At 34.8% G+C, this 20,660-nt stretch overlaps 2 protein-coding genes across 3 annotated transcripts in view; both read left to right on the plus strand.

Annotated features, from left to right (window-relative positions):
• LOC112054763 (dopamine D2-like receptor) overlaps window positions 1–20,660 on the plus strand; it is a 228,098-nt gene that overhangs the window by 179,072 nt on the left and 28,366 nt on the right. The gene's annotated exons all lie outside the window — the stretch shown is intronic.
• LOC112054050 (uncharacterized) lies at window positions 989–19,183 on the plus strand. Of its 2 annotated transcripts, none has more exons than XM_052886105.1 (6): window positions 989–1,229; window positions 7,172–7,829; window positions 8,633–8,823; window positions 13,012–13,207; window positions 13,464–14,030; window positions 18,521–19,183. In XM_052886105.1, exons 1-6 carry the CDS (start codon window positions 1,212–1,214, stop codon window positions 18,787–18,789), a joined length of 1,899 nt encoding a protein of 632 aa, XP_052742065.1. In that variant the 5' UTR covers window positions 989–1,211; the 3' UTR covers window positions 18,790–19,183. The 2 variants fall into 2 exon arrangements, with proteins under 2 accessions (XP_052742065.1, XP_052742066.1); XM_052886106.1 differs by having other exon boundaries at window positions 1,019–1,229; window positions 8,639–8,823.

Genomic DNA, 20,660 nt, shown 5'->3' on the forward strand with positions numbered 1-20,660 from the left:
ATTGGCCTAACCCCTCTCATTCTGAGAGGAGTCTCGAGCTCAGCAGTGTGCCGTATATGGGTTGATAACGAATAAATTATTTAAAAACGATGTTCTTATGATTGAATAAAAAACAAATAAAATGAAAACAATTTATTTGTTTTTAGACTTCAGCATACATTTAAAATCAAATATTAGTTTTATATCGTGTATGAATAAATCAACGTATTCCTAAATTAAATAAATACTCTAAATTAGATTAAATGGTACCTATACGTTTGTAATTAACTCATTAGTAGGTACTGAAGAGCAGACAGTAATTTCAAGACTATCTCGCAATCAAAATTCTACTCGTACTAGATTTTAAATATTATGTCAGCCACTGATGATCAAGTAATCCGGCATGTGAGATTACTTGATCGTCAGTGACTGACGTTACATACCTACTCCTGTATAAGGTTAATAAAACACACAAATTTTATATAAATACAAAGTTATTTACGTCATACCTATTTGTGATAGCCCAGTGGATATGACCTCTACCTCCGATTCCGGAGGGTGTGGGTTCGAATCCGGTCCGGGGCATGCACCTCCAACTTTTCAGTTGTGTGCATTTTAAGAAATTAAATATCACGTGTCTCGATCGGTGAAGGAAAACATCGTGAGGAAACCTGCATACCAGAGAATTATCTTATTTCTCTGCGTGTGTTAAGTCTGCCAATCCGCATTGGGCCAGCGTGGTGGACTATTGGCCTAACCCCTCTCATTCTGAGAGGAGACTCGAGCTCAGCAGTGAGCCGAATATGGGTTGATGACGACGACCTATTTGTAATTCCGAAATGCTAAAATAAAATCTTAATACTTTTAACCTCATTCATAATAACAATTTGCATTTTATATTTACTCTAAGATCAATGATAAGTTTTATCTATTAAGTATAATGTTAGTGCTAATCTGTGGTAAAATTCCACGTTATACAACATAACGAACAAATATTGTTCAATATACGGGTAGTTACAAATATTGTTGATACAATTTCACAATCACAGTTTGATTCAGCAGTCATTAACAAGTTTGTGCCGTTTTGTTACACGTTCTTTCTGTATTTTTATCTAAATACTGTGTAAAAATTAAAATAAAGGTAAAAAATTGATGACATTATTCTATAATACATGCATTGATAGTACAATTTGTGGAAAAGTGTAAATTAAAGGAGATGTGACCTCGTCATAATGATCAGCTTGATTGAAGTAAGTTATATAGCTATATTGAAAAATAACCTCTTGATTTAGTATCTAAGAAAATATCCACCAAGTTATTAACATTTATGACTATTTATTAAGATTCTTTGAATTTCATCCCATTGATAATGAGTTGCAGAATTAAAAGTTATATTTTAGTTCACATCTCTGATTTGAATGAATGTTTATGTATGTATGTAAGAAGGTATATGTTTCAAATTGTTCTTTAAATACGAGAAAGAAAGCCAGTTCATTACAGTAAGAAATAAAATAAATCTAGAACTATTTTTAGCTAGGCCTTGTATACGTTTTATTTAGGAGTGGTTATTTTTTATTAACCCAAACCAGAAACTGTCTTGTTTGTCTGGTTAGCCTTTGTAGCTTCGGATCGGAAGATCCTGGGTTCAGTCCTGGGCCGGGCTATGTAACACTGACATCTAAAAAGTTTTAAAGGTGAGCATGTTAAGCCTTTGGTCCTAGCCATTAACATTAACACCTGATAGTGATCGGTAAAGAATTTAACATAACCATCCTGAGCCTGGCATCCCTTGTTATTGTAACGCGGTGGGTCAAAGACCCATATCCCCTCTTCTAGGGAGGCATTTGAATTAGGCTAGTTGTATGGATGTTTGGGTGTATGTTTGGATGTTTGTTAGGATGTTTGTTACTCTTTCACGCCTCGACTACTGAACCGAATTAGGTGAAATTTGGTATTCAGATATATTATAGCCTGAATTAATACATAGGCCACTTTTTATCCCGGAAAAATCCATGGTTCCCGAGGGATTTGTGAAAAACTAAATTCCACGCGGACGAAGTCGCGGGCATCCGCTAGTATTCTAATAATGAAGATACAACTAGAATCAAATCCGGGACATATATAAAAACCAATGATAATTATTATCACGCTTAGTATAAAATTTCATTGTAAAAAGCTAATGACGCCAAATACCCCATCTGAATGCACTTAATGTTTATAGTCTGTAGTAGGTAAAGTAACCGGATAGTCATAGTTTGTCAAGAAACATTCTCGAAGCGTAGCCAAAACTGCGATTTCACTAAAAGTCATGGCGCTAGGGAAAGGGGAAAAGCCTAATTGCACTTCAAACATTGTCCATTTTCATTTTTTTCTAGTTTGGAATCGTATGGATCTTGTATTCCACTTGTGTAACATTCCCCTACGAAGAGGAACATCGTGTCACTAAGCCGTAATTCGTGATGTACGGTTTACACTGCGTGCCAAAAAAACTATACACTACTACATTATATATTTTTTATAATTACTTTTCTGATATTGTTTATAAAAAATCTCAGGCACGAGTAATCTAATTCAGTTTCATAGTATGTAAATTATGGTAAATGTTTGTAGTTAGTTTGTTAGGGTTATGAACATCTGAGAACAAAACTGAACCATTGTAGAAATACTCGCGTGTCCGTTTGTCCGTCTGTCACAACAAATTATAACAATTTCACGCCGCCAATACTCAAACATTCATAAAATTTGACATACGCGTAGGTATGCAAAATATTGTTACCTTTTATTCAGAAAAACTTTTTTTTATTTTTTTGTTTATTCAATACCACATTAATACATTAGGTCGTAACGTTCTGTTCATGAATCTTATAAAAAAAAATAATAGTACGTGAGTAACCTCTAGCAGAAGCTACAAGTAGCTAAACGCAATTTTTTGGAAGAAATGGATATCTAGGGAGATGCTCATCCTACATATTTTGAATGTCAAGTTTCCCGTGGCCACAATTTTTTATATTAGCTATAAAAATAATTCTTTAGAAAAATAAAACGAAATTCATAATGTCCACTTTTTATGGCCAGTAGTGTACACGAAATACACTTAGAGTAGACGTAATGTGGTTGACCGAGACACGTTTTCGCTTTTTGCGCCGTCCATTCCGTCCGGGATAGTCATAATAACGTTCCCGTGGGACTTTTGTGGGAACTCGTACACTTTAAAAAGGAATGAATAAGGTTGTTATGTCTATTTTTGTTTTATTCTTGGGCAGAGCACGTAAAGACCCTTCTAGGGTAAGGACATTAACCCAATATGTAAATACTTTGCATTAAAAATAAACTATGGGACGAAACTATTGCGTACGGATTTTACTCCAATTAAACTGTCTTTTTATTAATAACTAGCGGACGCCCGCAACAAGGTCCGCGTGAAACTCGATGTAAACTTTCAACTACCCCTACTCTACCCTACCCTACCCCTACCCTACCCTACCCCTACCCTACCCTACCCCTACTCTACCCCTACCCTACCTCTACCCTTCCCCTACCCTACCCCTACCCTACCATCACCCTACCCCTACCCCTGTTTTCTATTTTTCCGCGCAATTTTTTAAATTTTTTCTGTTATAAGAACCTTCTCCTGACAATAACACATCAATAAAAGATTGTGAAATTGGTCCAGCCGTTCACGATCACGCGTCACGGCGTGACCAAGGTTTATATGGATTAATTTTTATATACATATAGTATATGTCTCAAAATAATTAAATACCTATAACCTAATATTGTATAGTCTATTGTGTCTATAGTTGTAGTAGTCTATTGTGTCAGTTGTAGTAGTACAATTTTTCAATTGTAACCAGTTGTTTCTGATATTAACGTGATCAAGCAAATTTTTTTTTCAAAATATTTTTTTAAATTATTGCAAAAAGATACTCTGGGACTGCTTAAGGTATTCTCTGCCATTCTAGGGTTAATTCTTATTTTGATTACAGTTTGATTTGTCAATTAAGTAATATAATTATTACTTAGACTAATAATTTAATTAATCTATGATAATTACTTAGTTGAAACCTAAATGGATGGTGTTGTAATCTCTTCTATACCTCGTAGGCTAAGTAGGCTCTAGCGGTGTAGATATTAGATGGCATTAGTCAAGTAACCCAATAGTAATTAGTCGTTAATCCGCTTTACATTGATCCAATCTCATGCCGGAATTGCAATATTAGTTGCTGACTAGGCAACACTTATTACTTACATGGCTAGATTTCTAGCACGCCTATTAAAGCTAATCGTATTGAAATGTATTAATATCACATTACTCATCATCATCAGCCTATTTTAATGGCCAGACCTCCCTCTTTATAACAGAGGGGATATGGAACTTATGGAACTTAGGGTTAACGGACTTATGGGCATATATTTTTTGAGCATTACTAATTTAACGATCACTATCAGATAATGATCAGTGCCTGTAGCCATGTGAGCCACGCTAACGCTTCGGAAACTAAAAACAATGTATGGGACATGCAGTGGCCTGCACTTCAAACATGCATAAACACAATGCATACCCTAAGAACTCATTAGGTACCTTGTATTGGAGGAGGAATTTTCCATTTTGTACAATTTGTACCTATAGTGCATACCCTAGTTAAAAACCTTGTGCACGCCACTGGTGACATGACAGATCCGATCGATAACTTGATCATGACCTGTCGATACTGAATATCATTCCTATACATTGTTTAATTTTCGAAAAGTTTGCGATCGTAGTAAGAAAATCGAGGTACCACGTGGCTACAGGCCCAGGACCGACGTAGTGACACCAACAACTTCTAACCTCTGGGTTGAGCTGAATTTGCACTGACAATTTCTTGGAAAAAAGAAACTCTCAGTCAAACAAACCCAAGCTATCTGAAAAATAGTTTAGCGCATTTCATTTAGTCGCTTGTTAAACAACGAAAGTTATTTAGACACAATATCTAAATATTGTCTATAATGTCGAGTTGTGTGTTCAGGAAGTGTAAAAACTATATATACATAAATATATAATGGAATTAAAGACAAAATTGTGCATATGTGTGCGTTAGTGGTGTAGCTAAATTCGGATCACTTTTTGCGGATTTTGTAGGGACGTAACATATCTATAACATAAAATATCGTTGTGTTTTAACATGTTTTTCGAAACTACCCCAGTTTATAATAATTTTCACATTATTTTTTCAAACACTGTAATAAATTAACGGCATGTTATCACTGAGAGGAGTAATTAAGCGCAACCGGTCGCTCGAACAAATATTATTTTAACTCGATTTGTGCTAATTGCAAAACCGCGATAAATTTCAATAGTAGCTCATTATTTCAGTTCATTTGCGATACAAATCAAACGGAGTTCTTTTATTTGAATCATTGATTAATTGAAGGTATATAACATCGTGAGCTGTGATAGCCCAGTGGATATGACCTCTGCCTCTGGTTCTGGAGGGTGTTGGTTCAAATCCGGTCCGGGGCATGCACCTCCAACTTTTCAGTTGAGTGTATTTTAAAGAAACTAAATATCACGTGCCTCAAACAGTGAAGGAAAACATCGTGAGGAAACCTGCATACCAGAGAATTTTCTTAGCTCTCAGCAGTGAGCCGAATATGGGTTGATAACGAACGATATAACATCGGTTCATTCATTCATTCATCTATATTTCTATACTAATGTTGTACACATAGGAAATATTTTTTGTTTGTTTGTGAATAGACTTTGAAACTACTAGATCGATTTTAGAAATTCTTTCATCAATGGAAACCTACATTATTAGCAAAAAATGAGCTATGATTTATTGTAGTACTACCATGGAAACAGGAACTACGCGGGTGAGCCGAGGGTAATCCGTAGTTCCCGTTCCTGTGGGAATACGGCGATAAAATATAGCCTATTACACAATGATAATGTAGCTTTATATTAGAAAAATATTTTTTTTAATCACTCCAGTAGATTTCGAGTTAAAAGAAAAAAAAACATTCTTCTTTCTCTAAAACATAAGTGTAGATAAATGCAGCTTTTTTGCTTCTTGTTTGTTACTCTTTCAAGACAAAAACACTAACAGATTTTCAAAATTAAATAAAAAAGACACAAGGCAAGTTATACTATAACTGAATAAGTTTAAGTTAAGGCTTACCAATTCTGTAAGATGTTGATATTAATTTTTATATTATCGTTTTCACTGCATCACATATGAAGCCCAGCTGTGCAGTAATTGGCAGCGATCAAATTATCACAGTATTACTGCGCCAATTAACCCGAGCTTCAAGCAAATGGGTCAACGAGTCAATTAGCAAGGAATGCGGGTACGACAAGATTACGGCTGCACTTTATGTCTTGGCTCCTACGGATTGATAGGAGGACTTGGGAATTTCTTGCTCTGTTTGTCGAGTTTCTTGTTCATTTGACATATTTCTATATATTTTTTAAAAGTTTACGCCGATATTTTTTTGTTTTAGACAGGGCAAATAAATGGCTTACATATTATATCATAATACTAGCTGATGCCCCGCGGTTTCGCCCAGCTAGTTACTGTTCCCGTAAATATACGGGGATAAAGTATATGACACTCACCAATAACTTGACCTTCTAGTTTTATAAAAAAAATCAAAATCTGTTTTGTAACTCCAGATATACCGCATACAGTACTCGTACCACTTACTTTAGCTATTTATAATATTAGTTTAGATAAGTGGTATTTTTGAAGAAATTGTTTTTCGGAACTCGAGAGATTAGTATTTTTAATTACGTATTTAACAGTGCCAAGCCATATTATAAACACATGTTATTATTTTATAATTAATAACTGAAATATAAGATGATATACCTCTCTGAACTAAGACATGTTTACATGTTTGTTTTTCTTTTACCATGGGGACTCTTGGACTATGGACATTTGTGACAGTGCTAAAAAATCTCTGATTTATTTCACCGCTTCAAACGGTAACAAAAGGGCTGGATGTTTTTTCGTGCAAAGGATCATAACTTGGAAATGCAGCCAGTATTCTTATTCATTTCACTTACCATTCCACGTAGGCTTGGTTTGTGTAGCTATTAGGATAACTTAGCTTAAGTTTCTTATAGGTTTGTATCTCAAACTAAATAAACTTCGACATGTATGTAATTAAGAATTAAAAATATTATCAGAATATGTAATTATAATTTCAGGCGCGATGCATAGTTTGCCGTCTAATATTCTGCTGTGGTGACTGTCGTAGGAAGCACGAAGAAAACACTCACGGCCTAACTTACGACTGCTCAATTTGCCGCGGAAATAGATTCCTTTGTAAGCCCGAACTACTGAACGAAGACTTTGTCCTACACCTAACAGAACACCTACCGTTACAGTGCAAGAAGTGCAACAAACTCTTTACTAAAATGGAAGATTTAACTGACATTGAAAAATGTTCTACTATTTCTGAATTAATTGAATCTAATGTTGAAGATAAAAAGGAAGAAGACCTGGAAGAAAAATTCGATTCTTTATACGAGAAAGTCAACAGCGATGGGGAGAATTTCGAAGCTATTGTATTAATTAATAATTCAACTAAAACAGCCATTATAACACCTATTGTACGAAATAAAGGACTAGTGGATTACGAATCTAGCGATGCCGAATGGGAAGACAGTCCCAAACAGGCTGTAGCAACTCCTCATCCTAAAATGAATCCCACAAGTACATTCAAGCGCGCTGCCACTCCTCATATTAGAAAATTACTTGTCCGACAGAAGCACGTTGAAATAGACGATTATACGCCAAATCAAGATAATTACAAAGAGTCTCCTGTTAACGGTAAAACGCCTTTGCGGAATAATAACCTTGAAAGTAAGTTTAAATACATAATAATATCATATTAGTTTACATCAATTTATGAATGTTTTGATGACTCTGCTGATCGAACAATAGCTATAGTTCCAATACAGAAACTTATATTTTCTAAATTGGTTCATGTCCGGTTTGATATTAAATTTTGGAATTCATTTAACACAATGATGAAGTCTACAATGGGAGACTGCGTATAAAGTGGCTGATCACTCCAGCCTGAAAGGTGTTCAGATTATAGGTGACGGGAAAAAGAGAAGCCGAAATGCCTTAAAAACTAATCAGAAGCAGATAAAGTGTGACAGTAGTGCTTTTTCAGATAACCTTTTTTAAAGAAAAGTACTATTATTACAACCATTTTAACTTTGACATTTTTATAAGAATTCTGCATCATTCGACCAATTTTATTCGAATGTTGAAGAAATATAAGAAAAAGCTTTTTATTAAATGCATTCTTGATGGTCCGTTCTCCCTCACTTTCCTCGATCTACAAAGAGCCTCTTAAACCCAACTTATTATAATTTCTCGCTCAGGATGAAATAAGTTACATTTTTAATGTCCGTTATTTTAGAATTTTCTAACTTTTAATGGCCATTTCAACTTTACTTCCAAACCAATTATTATTTTTTATATGGTACATTCTAAGACAAATGCTTCAAGAAAGTTTGTTTTTTTTTTGTTTGAAGTTATCATAGCTAAGCTGTCAACCAATCAACTTAGCATTCTAGTACATTTCAAATCAGATGTACCTAAGTAAGGTCTTTGCTTTATACTGTAACTCAGATACTGTTTATGTATTTCCAAAGTTCCAGAACCTGATCAGAAGATGACCACTCCAACATCTCAGCTGCCACATGTCCTGAAGTTAGCGGAGGCGGTGACGACCAGCACTCCCACACACCCTGGAGCCTGGTCCATGTTCACAGGCCCTGGCACCGAGTCTCCGTTGTCTGAGATAGAACAGACTGGTAGCCCGGCTGGGAGCATTGATATAGAGGTAGATTTTTTTTATTCTTTACAAGTTAACTACAATCTCACCTGATGGTAAGTGATGATCCATCCATCCTAAGATGGAAGCAGGCTAACTTGTTAGGAGTATAATGAAAATCCATATCCCTTTCGGTTTCTACGCGACATCGTACCGGAACGCTAAATCGCTTGGCGATACGTCTTTGTCGGCAGGGCGGTAACTAGCCACGGGCGAAGCCTCCCACCAGCCAAAAATAATTGAAACGATAAGTCATAGGCATGGGCATTGTTGTTTGTTTATTATTACAAACATTTATTGTTAATTGTATGATCACAAAAAACAATTTTATTAAGACTTTAATCTGTCTGTCTTTCTATTTATCTGGTTTTAAATTTTCAGTAATCACCGAACAAGTAGTCTAAAATAACCGCAATTTGTTTGTCGATATAAATGGGCAGTAAATCTAAAAGTTAATATGGAGTAATAAGATGAAAATAGCTTATGTTCGTGATATGTAAGAGTAAATTTATTTTGTAACGATGTCAATGCGCTTTATGGCTCCACTATAAAGGAAGGAATATTTATGGATGAAAAATACCTCTTTATATTCCTGTCGCAATTTTCCTAGCAAGAATTTGTATCATAATTTTAGTTGCATAATTTTATAAAAGTTGAATTTTTAAAAGGATTTTTTAATATTACTACGTTCAGAACAAGGCTCTGGTGGTACGGAGAATTAAAATAAATAAGTTTTTCCATAAAATAGCAATTGTTTTCGTAATTCCTATTAGTGAACTTTGCGTCCATCAATCTGAATAAGTATCAAGTCTCATGTGCCTGTTTTTTCACCTGCAAGTCCTTCAGCCTGGTAGTAAAAAAAATATTATAAATTTATCACAACGCTGCTACGTACCTAAACTGTGCAAAAATTCGTTTTAAAAAAAACAATCAATATCGCTTTAGGCTAGATACACACGTCATTGTCCTGCATTTTTTCACAGTTTACGACGTACGTCTTCACGGAGAAATAGTGGCTTATATATAGTTTATGCAACTGTTCACACGCTCGTACTGCAAAAACTTACACCTTAAACTATTATTTAGACAGTACTCTAAGAAACGTGCAGGGCAAATGCCGTATGTGTCTAGCCTTAGTCGTTTCGTATACATACTTATCCATTCGCTGCCCGCGAGTATTTTATCGGTGAGCCCGTCTGCGTTGAAGAAGCCGACACTCAGGGAATGCGGTTTTAATCTACCGTTGTGAGCCATTTTAAAAAATCTTTATATTCCTCTATCGCGCGGAGCATGATACTGTTCTCGCCTATTGCCCTTAGTGGTAGTTATATTTTTTACATGTCACGTAACGGATACGATGGGCGACCGGTCGTCCATTTAGGAGTCAAATGGTTATACTTATTTTCACAGTAAGTATACAGAAATATTCTCCAGATTATACAAAAAGGTAAAGTTCAAGTATGTACTTTCACCTTACAGCAAGGATTTTAAAATTAAATCGTTATACCTTGGCCTTGTACTTAACGTGTCCTTTAGACGTTTTGTTCAGACGCTTAGTTGGGCTACCTCGAATGCGCATACAAATTGTAAAAATATTACCTTTCTGAAGAATTGAATAGAATTTCAGACTTTATTGTGTTTACTTTTTTCTTAATAAATACAAATTTGTTTATTTCATGGTTAGTTTACAAGCACTTTTGAGACTCAAGTCCGTCTCTAGTGAGTCTGAGTGGGTGCGTGATTGGTGGTTTAGATAAAATATAAAAAAATACCTAACCATAGATTACTTAAGCTGATATATTCATACATTGGTTATAAAGGCTTAAAGTTTTTTCTATCAATAACATTTCGTCATATAAAGGCAGGCGTCCACAGATCCGTATCGTACGCGTCGCATTAAACGAATTTTTAATTTTACAATAGATTCGTGCGATTCGTATACGATGCGGATGAGTGGACGCACTTGTATGACTTCATATACAAAGAATACTGTTTAATCTGTGGTCTGAAACCATAAAAAAAAAAATATATCTATGCCAAAGCAAAATTGCCAACGAGACATTGACTCGACTTAACACTAGAATTAACCTAATTTCTTAATTTTGTAATGGTATTTTGTTGTACTAATAAAGAAAGACTTATATCATAAATTTGTTATTTTTGTAATGGTATTTTGTGGTACTAATAAAGAAAGCCTTAACAAATACTACAACCCGTTTGAAGCAATGCGTCGAACAATGCGGATCTGTGGATGCCTACCATAAAAATAAAATTTATTATTATTACCTTACCTTACCTTACCTTATCAGCCGATAGACGTCCACTGCTGGACATAGGTCTCTTGCATGGACCTCCAAGCTCAACGGTCTTAAGCCGCCGGCATCAAGCGGCTCCCTGCAACCCTGCGCCTTCCGGTGCGGGGTCACCATTCCAGCACCTTGGGACCCCAACGTCCATCGGCTCTTCGAACTATATGGCCTGTCCATAGCCACTTCAGCTTTGCGACTCGCTGAGCTATATCAGTGACTTTCGTTCGTCTACGGATCTCCTCGTTTCTGATTCGCAGAGAAACTCCAAGCATAGCTCGCTCCATCGCCCGCTGAGTGTTTTTGAGTCTTCTAATAATGCCCATAGTCAGCGACCAAGTATTTAATATTATAGACTAATAATTAATGATCATAATTTTAGTATTATTTAGCGCGGTTTCTCTGGCGTAGATATGTTCCGCATTTCTAGTTTGGAAATCTGGATAACAAAATATAATGTTACACTCTGAAAATGTAGATTTCCGTGAATTATTAAAATCGATCTAGTTCTTTTGACGCATATTCATAAACTAGCTGACGCCGCGCGGTTTCACCCGCGTGGTTCTCGTTCCCGTAGGAATACGGTGATAAGATATAGCCTATAGCCTTTCTCGATAAATGGGCTATCTAACACTGAAAGAATTTTCCAAATCGGACTAGTAGTTTCTGAGATTAGCGCGTTCAATCAAACAAACTCTTCAGCTTTATCTACGGCTTTGGCCGTGGCTAGTTACCACCCTACCGGCAAAGACGTCTACCGCCAAGCGATCTAGCGTTCCGATACGATCCGTGTAGAAACCGAAAGCAGTGTAAATTTTTATCCTACTCCTAACAAATTAGCCCGATTCCATCTTAGATTGCATCATCACTTCCATCAGGTGAGATTGTAGTCAAGTGGTAACTTGTTGAGAAAAAAAACAAACAAAAAATCAAATTTTTATGATATTAGTTAAGATATTTTTTTAATTGTCGGTAATGCGTGTTAACTAAAAAAAAAAACAAAAAACATCCACGTTCAATTGCGAACCTTCTCCTTTTTTTTTGAAGTCGGTTAAAAACTACTATAGTATGCAGTATAAATAATAAACAAAAACAGATTTCACCGTTGAATGCATTGCGGGTTTTTTACTTATAAATAATCTTTTAATAGTGAAAATACGTAATGCACTATGATTGAAGCTGAGCGCGGCTTTCGCTGTGTTGAGCTTGAATTAATTATCATAAAAGTTATTAAAAATATAGTAGTGAACAGACTTTAATTACTGAAAAATCATAATTTAATTAAATAAGTATCCTACTTAAAAATAATGATGTTATTTAATACTAAATAGACTTCGGGATAACGAGTAGGAATATGGAATATAAAAACGTAACACAGTAAACTCTAGTAACTCATTTCATGTTCTGTACCTACTTTTTTGTAACATACTAGCAGACGCCGCGCGGTTTTATCCGCGTCGTTCCCGTTCCCGTGTGAATACGGGGATATAATATAGTCTATAGCACTCGGGGATAGTGTAGCTTCCCAACAGTGAAATAATAAAATTGGTTCAGTAGTTTTAGAGGATTTTTCTATACCGAAATGCACATTGCATTGCATTAAAAAGCCTTAAAACCAGTGTATTAACCATTTTTTATTAAAATACTAGTAAACTCACCGTGGTTTCACCCGCTTAGTTTCCAATACCGAGAGAATACGAAAATAAAATATAGCCTATGTTACTAACTGATAATGTTACTTTCTCCTAGTAAAGAAAAAATGTAAATAGATTCAGTAGTTTCGGAGCTTATTTGTAACAAACAAGCTTAAACATTAGTTAAGATTTAACTTTTGATTATTTAATCCATTTTAATTTTCTTGTATTTCAATTTTGTTTATTTGTTATTTTAGCCATCTCGAACTGATGAGAGTAACCAGCCAAAACTCAAAGGTATAATCAGTCGCGTCAAGCTTGGCACTCAGGATAGTTCAGAGAAGCAGGTCACGTTCCAGGACAGCGATCACTTGGTAGAATCATCCGTTAAATCTAAGAGAGTGAAGTTTGCTGAGGACACTATATTTAAACCAGAGCCTGGAATTAAACGAGGTATTAATACTACAACACAAATGCAAAGTAGGGTTGTGTAACCATCGGTAGTTTTACTAAAAAAAAAACAGTCAGTCAGTCTGTAAAAAAAAAAATTTAACACTATTGATCTAAAGATTTAATTTTCGTCAGAACTTGTATCTCAGAATTACTGTCTCCAAGATTAATTTTGGATATTTGTTTTTATATAATTTACCCTTTTGTTTATTATTATTTTTCATTTTGATTGTTTTATTTATTATTTTTTTAAATACAGTTTTTAAGAAACCGCGTCGAATGCTAACTCCGGGACGGCAGCGACCAAAAATATCCCACAACCCTCGCTTCCAAGCACTGATCAACCGCTTTGAATGCCAAAGGCTATCGTTAACGCAGACTCCTGTCATCAAAAAAGATGAACAGTCCATAGAGAGCACCCCACCGGGACACAGCCTAGCCAGAGCAATAAACTTCAAAGATGACAGCCCAACAGTGGAATCAGAGACACAATCTAAAGAGGCGAATGAATTATTCAAAACTTGCGTCGACTCCCCGGCGCCCATGAACAACGCAATAACATCCCTGACCACAAACATAGCGGGCACTCTCCAAACATGCCTCACCTCAGTCTTACGGTCCACTGATGAGGAAACTGAGATACAATTCAAATTCGTTATCTCAAAAAAGAAAGTGAGTGTGAACAGGATAGCAGATAACGGTAATCTTGAGAATTGCACTGAAATCGAGAGGGGGGAGCAGTCCAATAAGGAGAACATTTGGTCGACCGTTGCTAAGGCTGTCAAAAATGTTTTCTGGGGCAATCAAGATAATCGCTCTAATGAAGGTATGCAGAATAAGTTATATTACACATTTCTTTAGAAGTTATGACTTAGTAGCGGACGCCCGCGACTTCGTCGGCATGGAATTCGGCTTTTTACAAATCCCGCGGGAACCATGGTTTTTTTCGGGATGAAAAGTAGCTTATAAATTAATCCAGGATAAAATCTATTTCCACTCCAAATTTCAGCCAAATCGCTTCAGTAGCTGCAGCGTAAAAGAGGAACAAACATACTTACACACTTGCACATAAACTTTCGCCTTTATAATATTAGTGTGATGTGATAAATGTCCCGGGTTCAATAAGACCGAGTACTATTTAGGTTCTGTGGTTTTTAAGGGAGTTACTTTGCTTAGAAATTGTTAGTTAATTGTTGCTCCACCTGCAATCTGAAAGGTTCAAAATTCAAACTTGTTATACTCGTACATGGTATACCATGAAAGTTTGCTGGTACCAAAATGCAAGCAAAGCAAGAAATAAAAGTTAAAATCTAAATACAAAATGTCGTCAAAATCGCACCTTCATTTGTAAGTTCCAATAAATATGAAACTACTGTCGGCCCTCGACTCGTCCGAGAATATTTTATAAAATTAAATAATACAACCTTACGTATATACTAGCACATTTCACATTTCACATCTAAGACATTTTAGGCTGGCACGCCTTTTCACAATATTTAAGCAATGTAAACTACATAATTAGGTATTTACTTAATTTACACAAGTGACATATGAGAATAATTATTTAATCAAAACACAAAAGGTATTAAAATAGGTTTAGTTATTAAAATAGGCATACATTAAAATAAATTAACTAAATAAATAAGAAAGCACAACCTGAGAAAACACAAAACTGCGTATATAAACTATCTTTTTCAATCACTTGTTGAAAATCGCATTAAAATCCGTTACGTAATTTAAAAGATCCAAGCCTACCAACGCAGAAAATGACTTTGTTTATGCTATGTAAAGATACACGTCATACTTTTCAAAGCCTCCACGCTTAGATCTCATTTTGAATTTCTGAATTTAAAGCCAGTGGGTGACCTGGCAGCGGACAAGCAAATGTTTTGCTAAAGCGACACCTGCTCGGAATCGCATTAGAATGTTGATGCGCCGCTGCAAGAAGGCTCAACTATATTCAGTTAGGGATTTGTGGCCCGATACCCGCCGCGGCTGTGATATTTTGTTGCCAGATTTACTTACATTTTAAAGTAAAACGAGATAACTTTTAAAATGAGATCATGGGCTCTCATCTCAATAGTCTCTGAGATTTTATTTACAGAACATTTTTATTTATTTGGATGTTTAAAAATTTGGAAATTTACAGAATTTTCAGTCTTATGGACTCTAGCAGTTCCCCTTGCAGTTTCACCCGTATAGTTCCCGTGATCGTGGGATCACGGCGATAAAAAAAATAAAAATATAGCCGAATTATTACCCTCGATTAATGATTTAATTTTTTAAAGATTTAAACATTAGTTCAGTAATATTGAGAGAAAAATAAACAAAAAATCAATGCCATACCTCTTTATTTATTATTAGTTTAGGTAATGCAATTGATAAAAAATAATGTTTAAAAGTAAATATCTGTGTATATCTAAGGTGCTATATTCGAGACTCATGAGCTAAGTTCGGTAAAACATATCCATATATATTTATTTTTCTGCTTAATAAACAAAACTGATTTTTGTAACTATGCCGTCTCCTACATATTTGAGATACCACCTCGTAAAATTTTAAACTACTACCTATTTCAATAATAATTTTTGAATCCAGATTATAAAATGATATCAATAATAAAACTGGAAGCTGGGTGAACATCCATGGCACAGCGGTAAAGTAGCGATAAGAAACATAACCTTTACATCTATTTGTATGTATAAATCCTTCTTAATGAAGACTGTGTAATGACGGGCAGAGTTTTTCACCGAAAAGATCTTGTACAAACAGACCTTGAAAATCAAACAACTCGCGTAAAATGTATAAAATTCTTTCATCATGTCGATCAAAATTTTCACAGCTTGTTGCTTTCAAAGTAACGATCTGCTTTAGCTTAAAGCTCGCATTCATCGTTTGGCCACTTTGCCTCCAAATAAAAGCCTTAAAGCCGAGGTGAAAATAAAGTTGCCGCTGAAGATAGGAAAATGCAATATAGCCTTTGCAAGAATTCCTGTTTCACCTCATATGATCTTGTTGACTGTAGTTATATTTAAGGAGGTGTTTCATATGACTGTAAGGCTTTTTAACTCTAATTAATTGCAAATTATTATAGCATAATCTGTGGGTAAATAATAAAAGACGTCCTTCGCGACTTCTTCCGCTCTTAGACGTCCTAAATCCGGCCTTGTCGTAAAATCCGTTATAAGCGGACGGAGTGTGCTAACTATAAACATACCTCACTACCAAATTTCAACTTTGTACGTCCAGCGGATTTCGAGATATGTTTAGCTTTTAAAGATTAAGACATACTTAAAATTGTTTATTTTGTAATAACAAACAACTGTAGAGTAGATATTAAAGAGTAACGCGTGCTTAGTTTGTTTATTCTTTGCGTATAAAGACAATAAATAATGCTATAATAATTATTTATACTGGATTTCTAAATTCGTATAATTACTTTAATAATTTCAAGTTTACATAGATTTAATAAACTAACATTAAAATACACTATGCTAAAAACGGTTAATTAATATTTTCTGATAACTTCTTCTTTGTCATTAATAGTTACTTTATTTTTCAAAGTATCTTGTTTTAACCCAAGTGTTTTAACCCAAGTGAGGCTTTTTATCGTTTAAATATTTTTTCTTTAATATTTTTTAAACGCCCCCTCATTAATGTCTACACGCTCTTAGCTCCGAAAGCAGAATTTTTATATTTTTCCGCCTGTAAGCCAGATTACACGAATATTAATTTTTGCTTCTGGCGTAAATCCAATAACGGACTCGTACCTACATTTAATTTATCGTTTTGTTCTCAGAGGGTAGGTAGGAGGCCAAAGTTTAATATTGAAGTCAAATTACCTACTCGTAAAATTGTTTTAGATTTCACACCAAAAAATACGTTTTGAATTTCCATTTAGAATGTCAGATGTTTGAAAATCGTTATTGCTGTTGATTCTTTTTATTTAATTAAGTTTTTCTATATGCCAAACATTTTTTGCCTTGTTATTACAAATAATTGTGTAGTAATAATACCATAAACAATTGATTATATTAAATGAAAGAACTAAATAAATTATTTAACTTTCTCATCACCCATTGAACGCTGTTTTATATCAGCTTAAAGAAAAATTTAATAACATCAAAAATTTAGGCATAATATTATGGAACTTAAAACAAAAACTTAGCATATTTTAACGACTTAACAGTCGACTGTAAGGATGGGCCTCACTCCATATAAAAATACATACAAACACACAAAGTTTTAATATAAAAAATCAACTAAAACTCCTACACCCTAATAGGGTGATTAGAACTACGAGCTAAACTCCAATAAAATTCCCTTTTTGTCACGAAGCAATACTAAAAGCTCTCAACAACTCTAAACAAGCTCGTTCCGACAAAAAAACAAACGAATCGCATAACTTCGGCACGTCCTCGATTTCCCAAAAACTATATCGTCTAAAAGTCGCGTAATAAGCGCATCATACTGTAAAAATTGACTTTAAATCTTTGTACAAAAGGTTGGTAATCGCTTGACAAAGTTTAATCATAAAGCTAGTGAGTAGGGACAGAGAAAACTTGTCTGACCTCTTTAGTCTTTTGACTTCTGCTGCAGTGAATTGTGACAATCAAACCTTTACGGCTATAACTGTACGTGATTGTCCTTAACTGGTGACCTTTCTATAATGAAAAGGAAATTCAAGAACGATAGAACTTTGAACTCAAGCTAACTATGAAAAGAAGCAATAACTCATATTTTATCGATGTGAGCTTTTATGGCCCCGTAAGGATATTTGAAATTTTCAGGGGGGTAGTTACAATTCTAAAGAATTGAAAAGAGTATTAAAATTAAGAGGAAGTAGGTAGGCTGTTTAAAATAGCTAATAAACTCTTGAAAACAGAGTTTAAACCGGAAAATAGTGTTTGATATAATTAACTTATTTAGATGTCGATCCTTGTATATTCTTTGATGTAGATTTAAATTATTTGTTTTTATTAATATATTGTATTGAGTACTTAGAACTACATTTATTTGTACATCGGGTAACTTTTTTTTTATGGAAACAGGCTCGCGTTTGACCATGATCTAACCTGATGGTCAGTGTAGATACAGTCTAAGATGGGACACGCTTGTCTAGAAGGTGCATATTTACTCTTGTTTTGAAGATACACAAGTTGTCAGATTCAGGAAACACAGACTTGGGAAGGGTATTCCAAACCCTAGCCAAGCGTATGACTTTTTTAACTTTACCTACATAGTTGGATTTTTGGAGCAACAAAAAGTTACATAAATAATATGTCTTTTACCCTATAGTGAAAAATCGTTTTTCAGCTACACCTTACAGTTCGATCGCTTCCAACGATACCACCTCATCATCGGCTTCGAAGAGAAAATTCGAGGAGATGTCAGACTCGGAGTTGAGCCCACTCAACCACAAACGCCACAAGTACGAGGGCCGGATCAGAGGAAGACCACCCCTCAACAGGCTCAGGACTTGCAGCGTCTCATGCTTGAGGAGTTCCCATTCCGCTGAACAGCATTCCATGCTGAAAGAGCTGTCTATGTTTCAAGAGGATCAAAATATGAATTGTAGCTTCTAGTACCTACCGAGAACAAAAATTTTATTGATTTTTTAAAAGATTAGATTTGTCTATAGTCAAGTAGGCCATATTGATTTTTCATGAAAAATTATTGTATAAGAAAAAAAAACACATATAAATAATTTAAATATTTTTTCACGATAAACTTTCAAAAAGTGATCGTGCACACAAAGGGATGAATAATTTTCCACGATTATTAATAATGTTTGTTTAGTTAATTTGAACAATCAATAATAATAAATTAATTAGTTTTAATTATTATGATGTTTAAAAAAGTAATTAGGTAAATTATTATTATCAGACAAGCAAGAATATGATATTTTTTATTTTCTTTGAGATTTGTAATTTAATTGATTTAATTTAATTAATATAAAATAAAAGTTATGAAATTGTATTTTTGGTATTCTTATTGTTTCTAAAACCGTAAAGTTGAATACGCAAAATATCTGTACGACTTCATTTGTGATGTGGGCTTACCTTTATTACAACCGAAGGGTTCTGGGTTGGTTTATATAATACATAAACTGGTTGTCTGAGTGTATTTATACATTATATAAGTATTTATATGTAGTATATGAAGGAGATGTCCCAAAATTGCCCCAGACCCAATAATGTAAATGTACATAGTCACATTACATTTTAAATTACATAATACCTACATATTTATGCATAAAATCCAAACAATATATGGAGAGTGGGCCCATTTATATGATAGATCAGCCATCTTAGGATTCATAACACAAGCTATGTTTACTTTGTGGCTGGATAATTATGTGAGTATTGTTTGAGTAGGTATATTTATTTATTATATAATCACCATCATTATCGGTCTATTGTGTATAGGGCTAGCAGGGTTATTATGTAACTCGGTGTACCACTCAAGTAATCAGTCACTACATCGTTATTTTCGTGTTTGCAATTATTTAACATGTACTGCACAATTTTACATTAAGGGGACCTCTCGGGAACCACGATTTTTTCGGGATAGCTTATGTGTTAATCCAGGTCATAATATATCTTAATAACAAATTTCAGCTAATTCGGTCCAGTAATCGAGAGCGTGAAAGAGTAACAAACATTCATATCATCAAAATCACTAGCTTTCGTAAATCTCGGGAAACCATTAATTTTTTCGAGATAAAAAGTCTATGTGTTAATCCAGAATAAAATCTATTTCCATTCCAAATTTTAGCAAAATCACTTCAGTAGTAGCGGTGTTAATGAGTAACAAACATCTAAACAAACATACATCCAAACATCCATACAAACTTTTGCGTTTATAATATTAGTAGGATTATGTGAGATGGCAGTCAAAAACTAACTAGACAAATAAAAGCCGTTCTGGTAATAGAACACGAGACTTCATTAGCGAGATTGTAGCAAATACGCGCCAGAGAATTTCAAAAAGTTGTACAAAGAATTCACATCGCGTAAACTCACGATAAGTAGTTTTCGCCGTAAAACATTGAGCAGAGGGTAGTTTCGACCTTTTTGTGCGGCGCTCGCTGCGGCGTATGACAGAGTGTGTTTTATGTTTATGCATGTACGTGATTCTCTTTGTTGGCAACTTTTGTGAGCGAAACTTTGATATTTAACTTGGGAGCTTCTAACAAATGGCATCATCGTTGTCGTCAACTTTGTATTTATCTATGGTGCTTGTACACGTCGCGAGTTACATGCGCATGCGATGTTCTCATACGCCGTGATAGCCCAGATATGATCTTTGACTTCGATTCCGGATGGTGTGGGTTTGAATCGCACCTCCAACTTTTCCGTTGAGTGCATTTTAAGAAGTTAAACATCCCGTGTCACAAAACGGTGAAGGAAAAATCGAACTTTCGTGAGGAAACAAACTCTGCGTATGTGAAGTC

This window comes from Bicyclus anynana, chromosome 16, assembly GCF_947172395.1.
Source record: "Bicyclus anynana chromosome 16, ilBicAnyn1.1, whole genome shotgun sequence".
Taxonomy (NCBI): domain Eukaryota; kingdom Metazoa; phylum Arthropoda; class Insecta; order Lepidoptera; family Nymphalidae; genus Bicyclus; species Bicyclus anynana.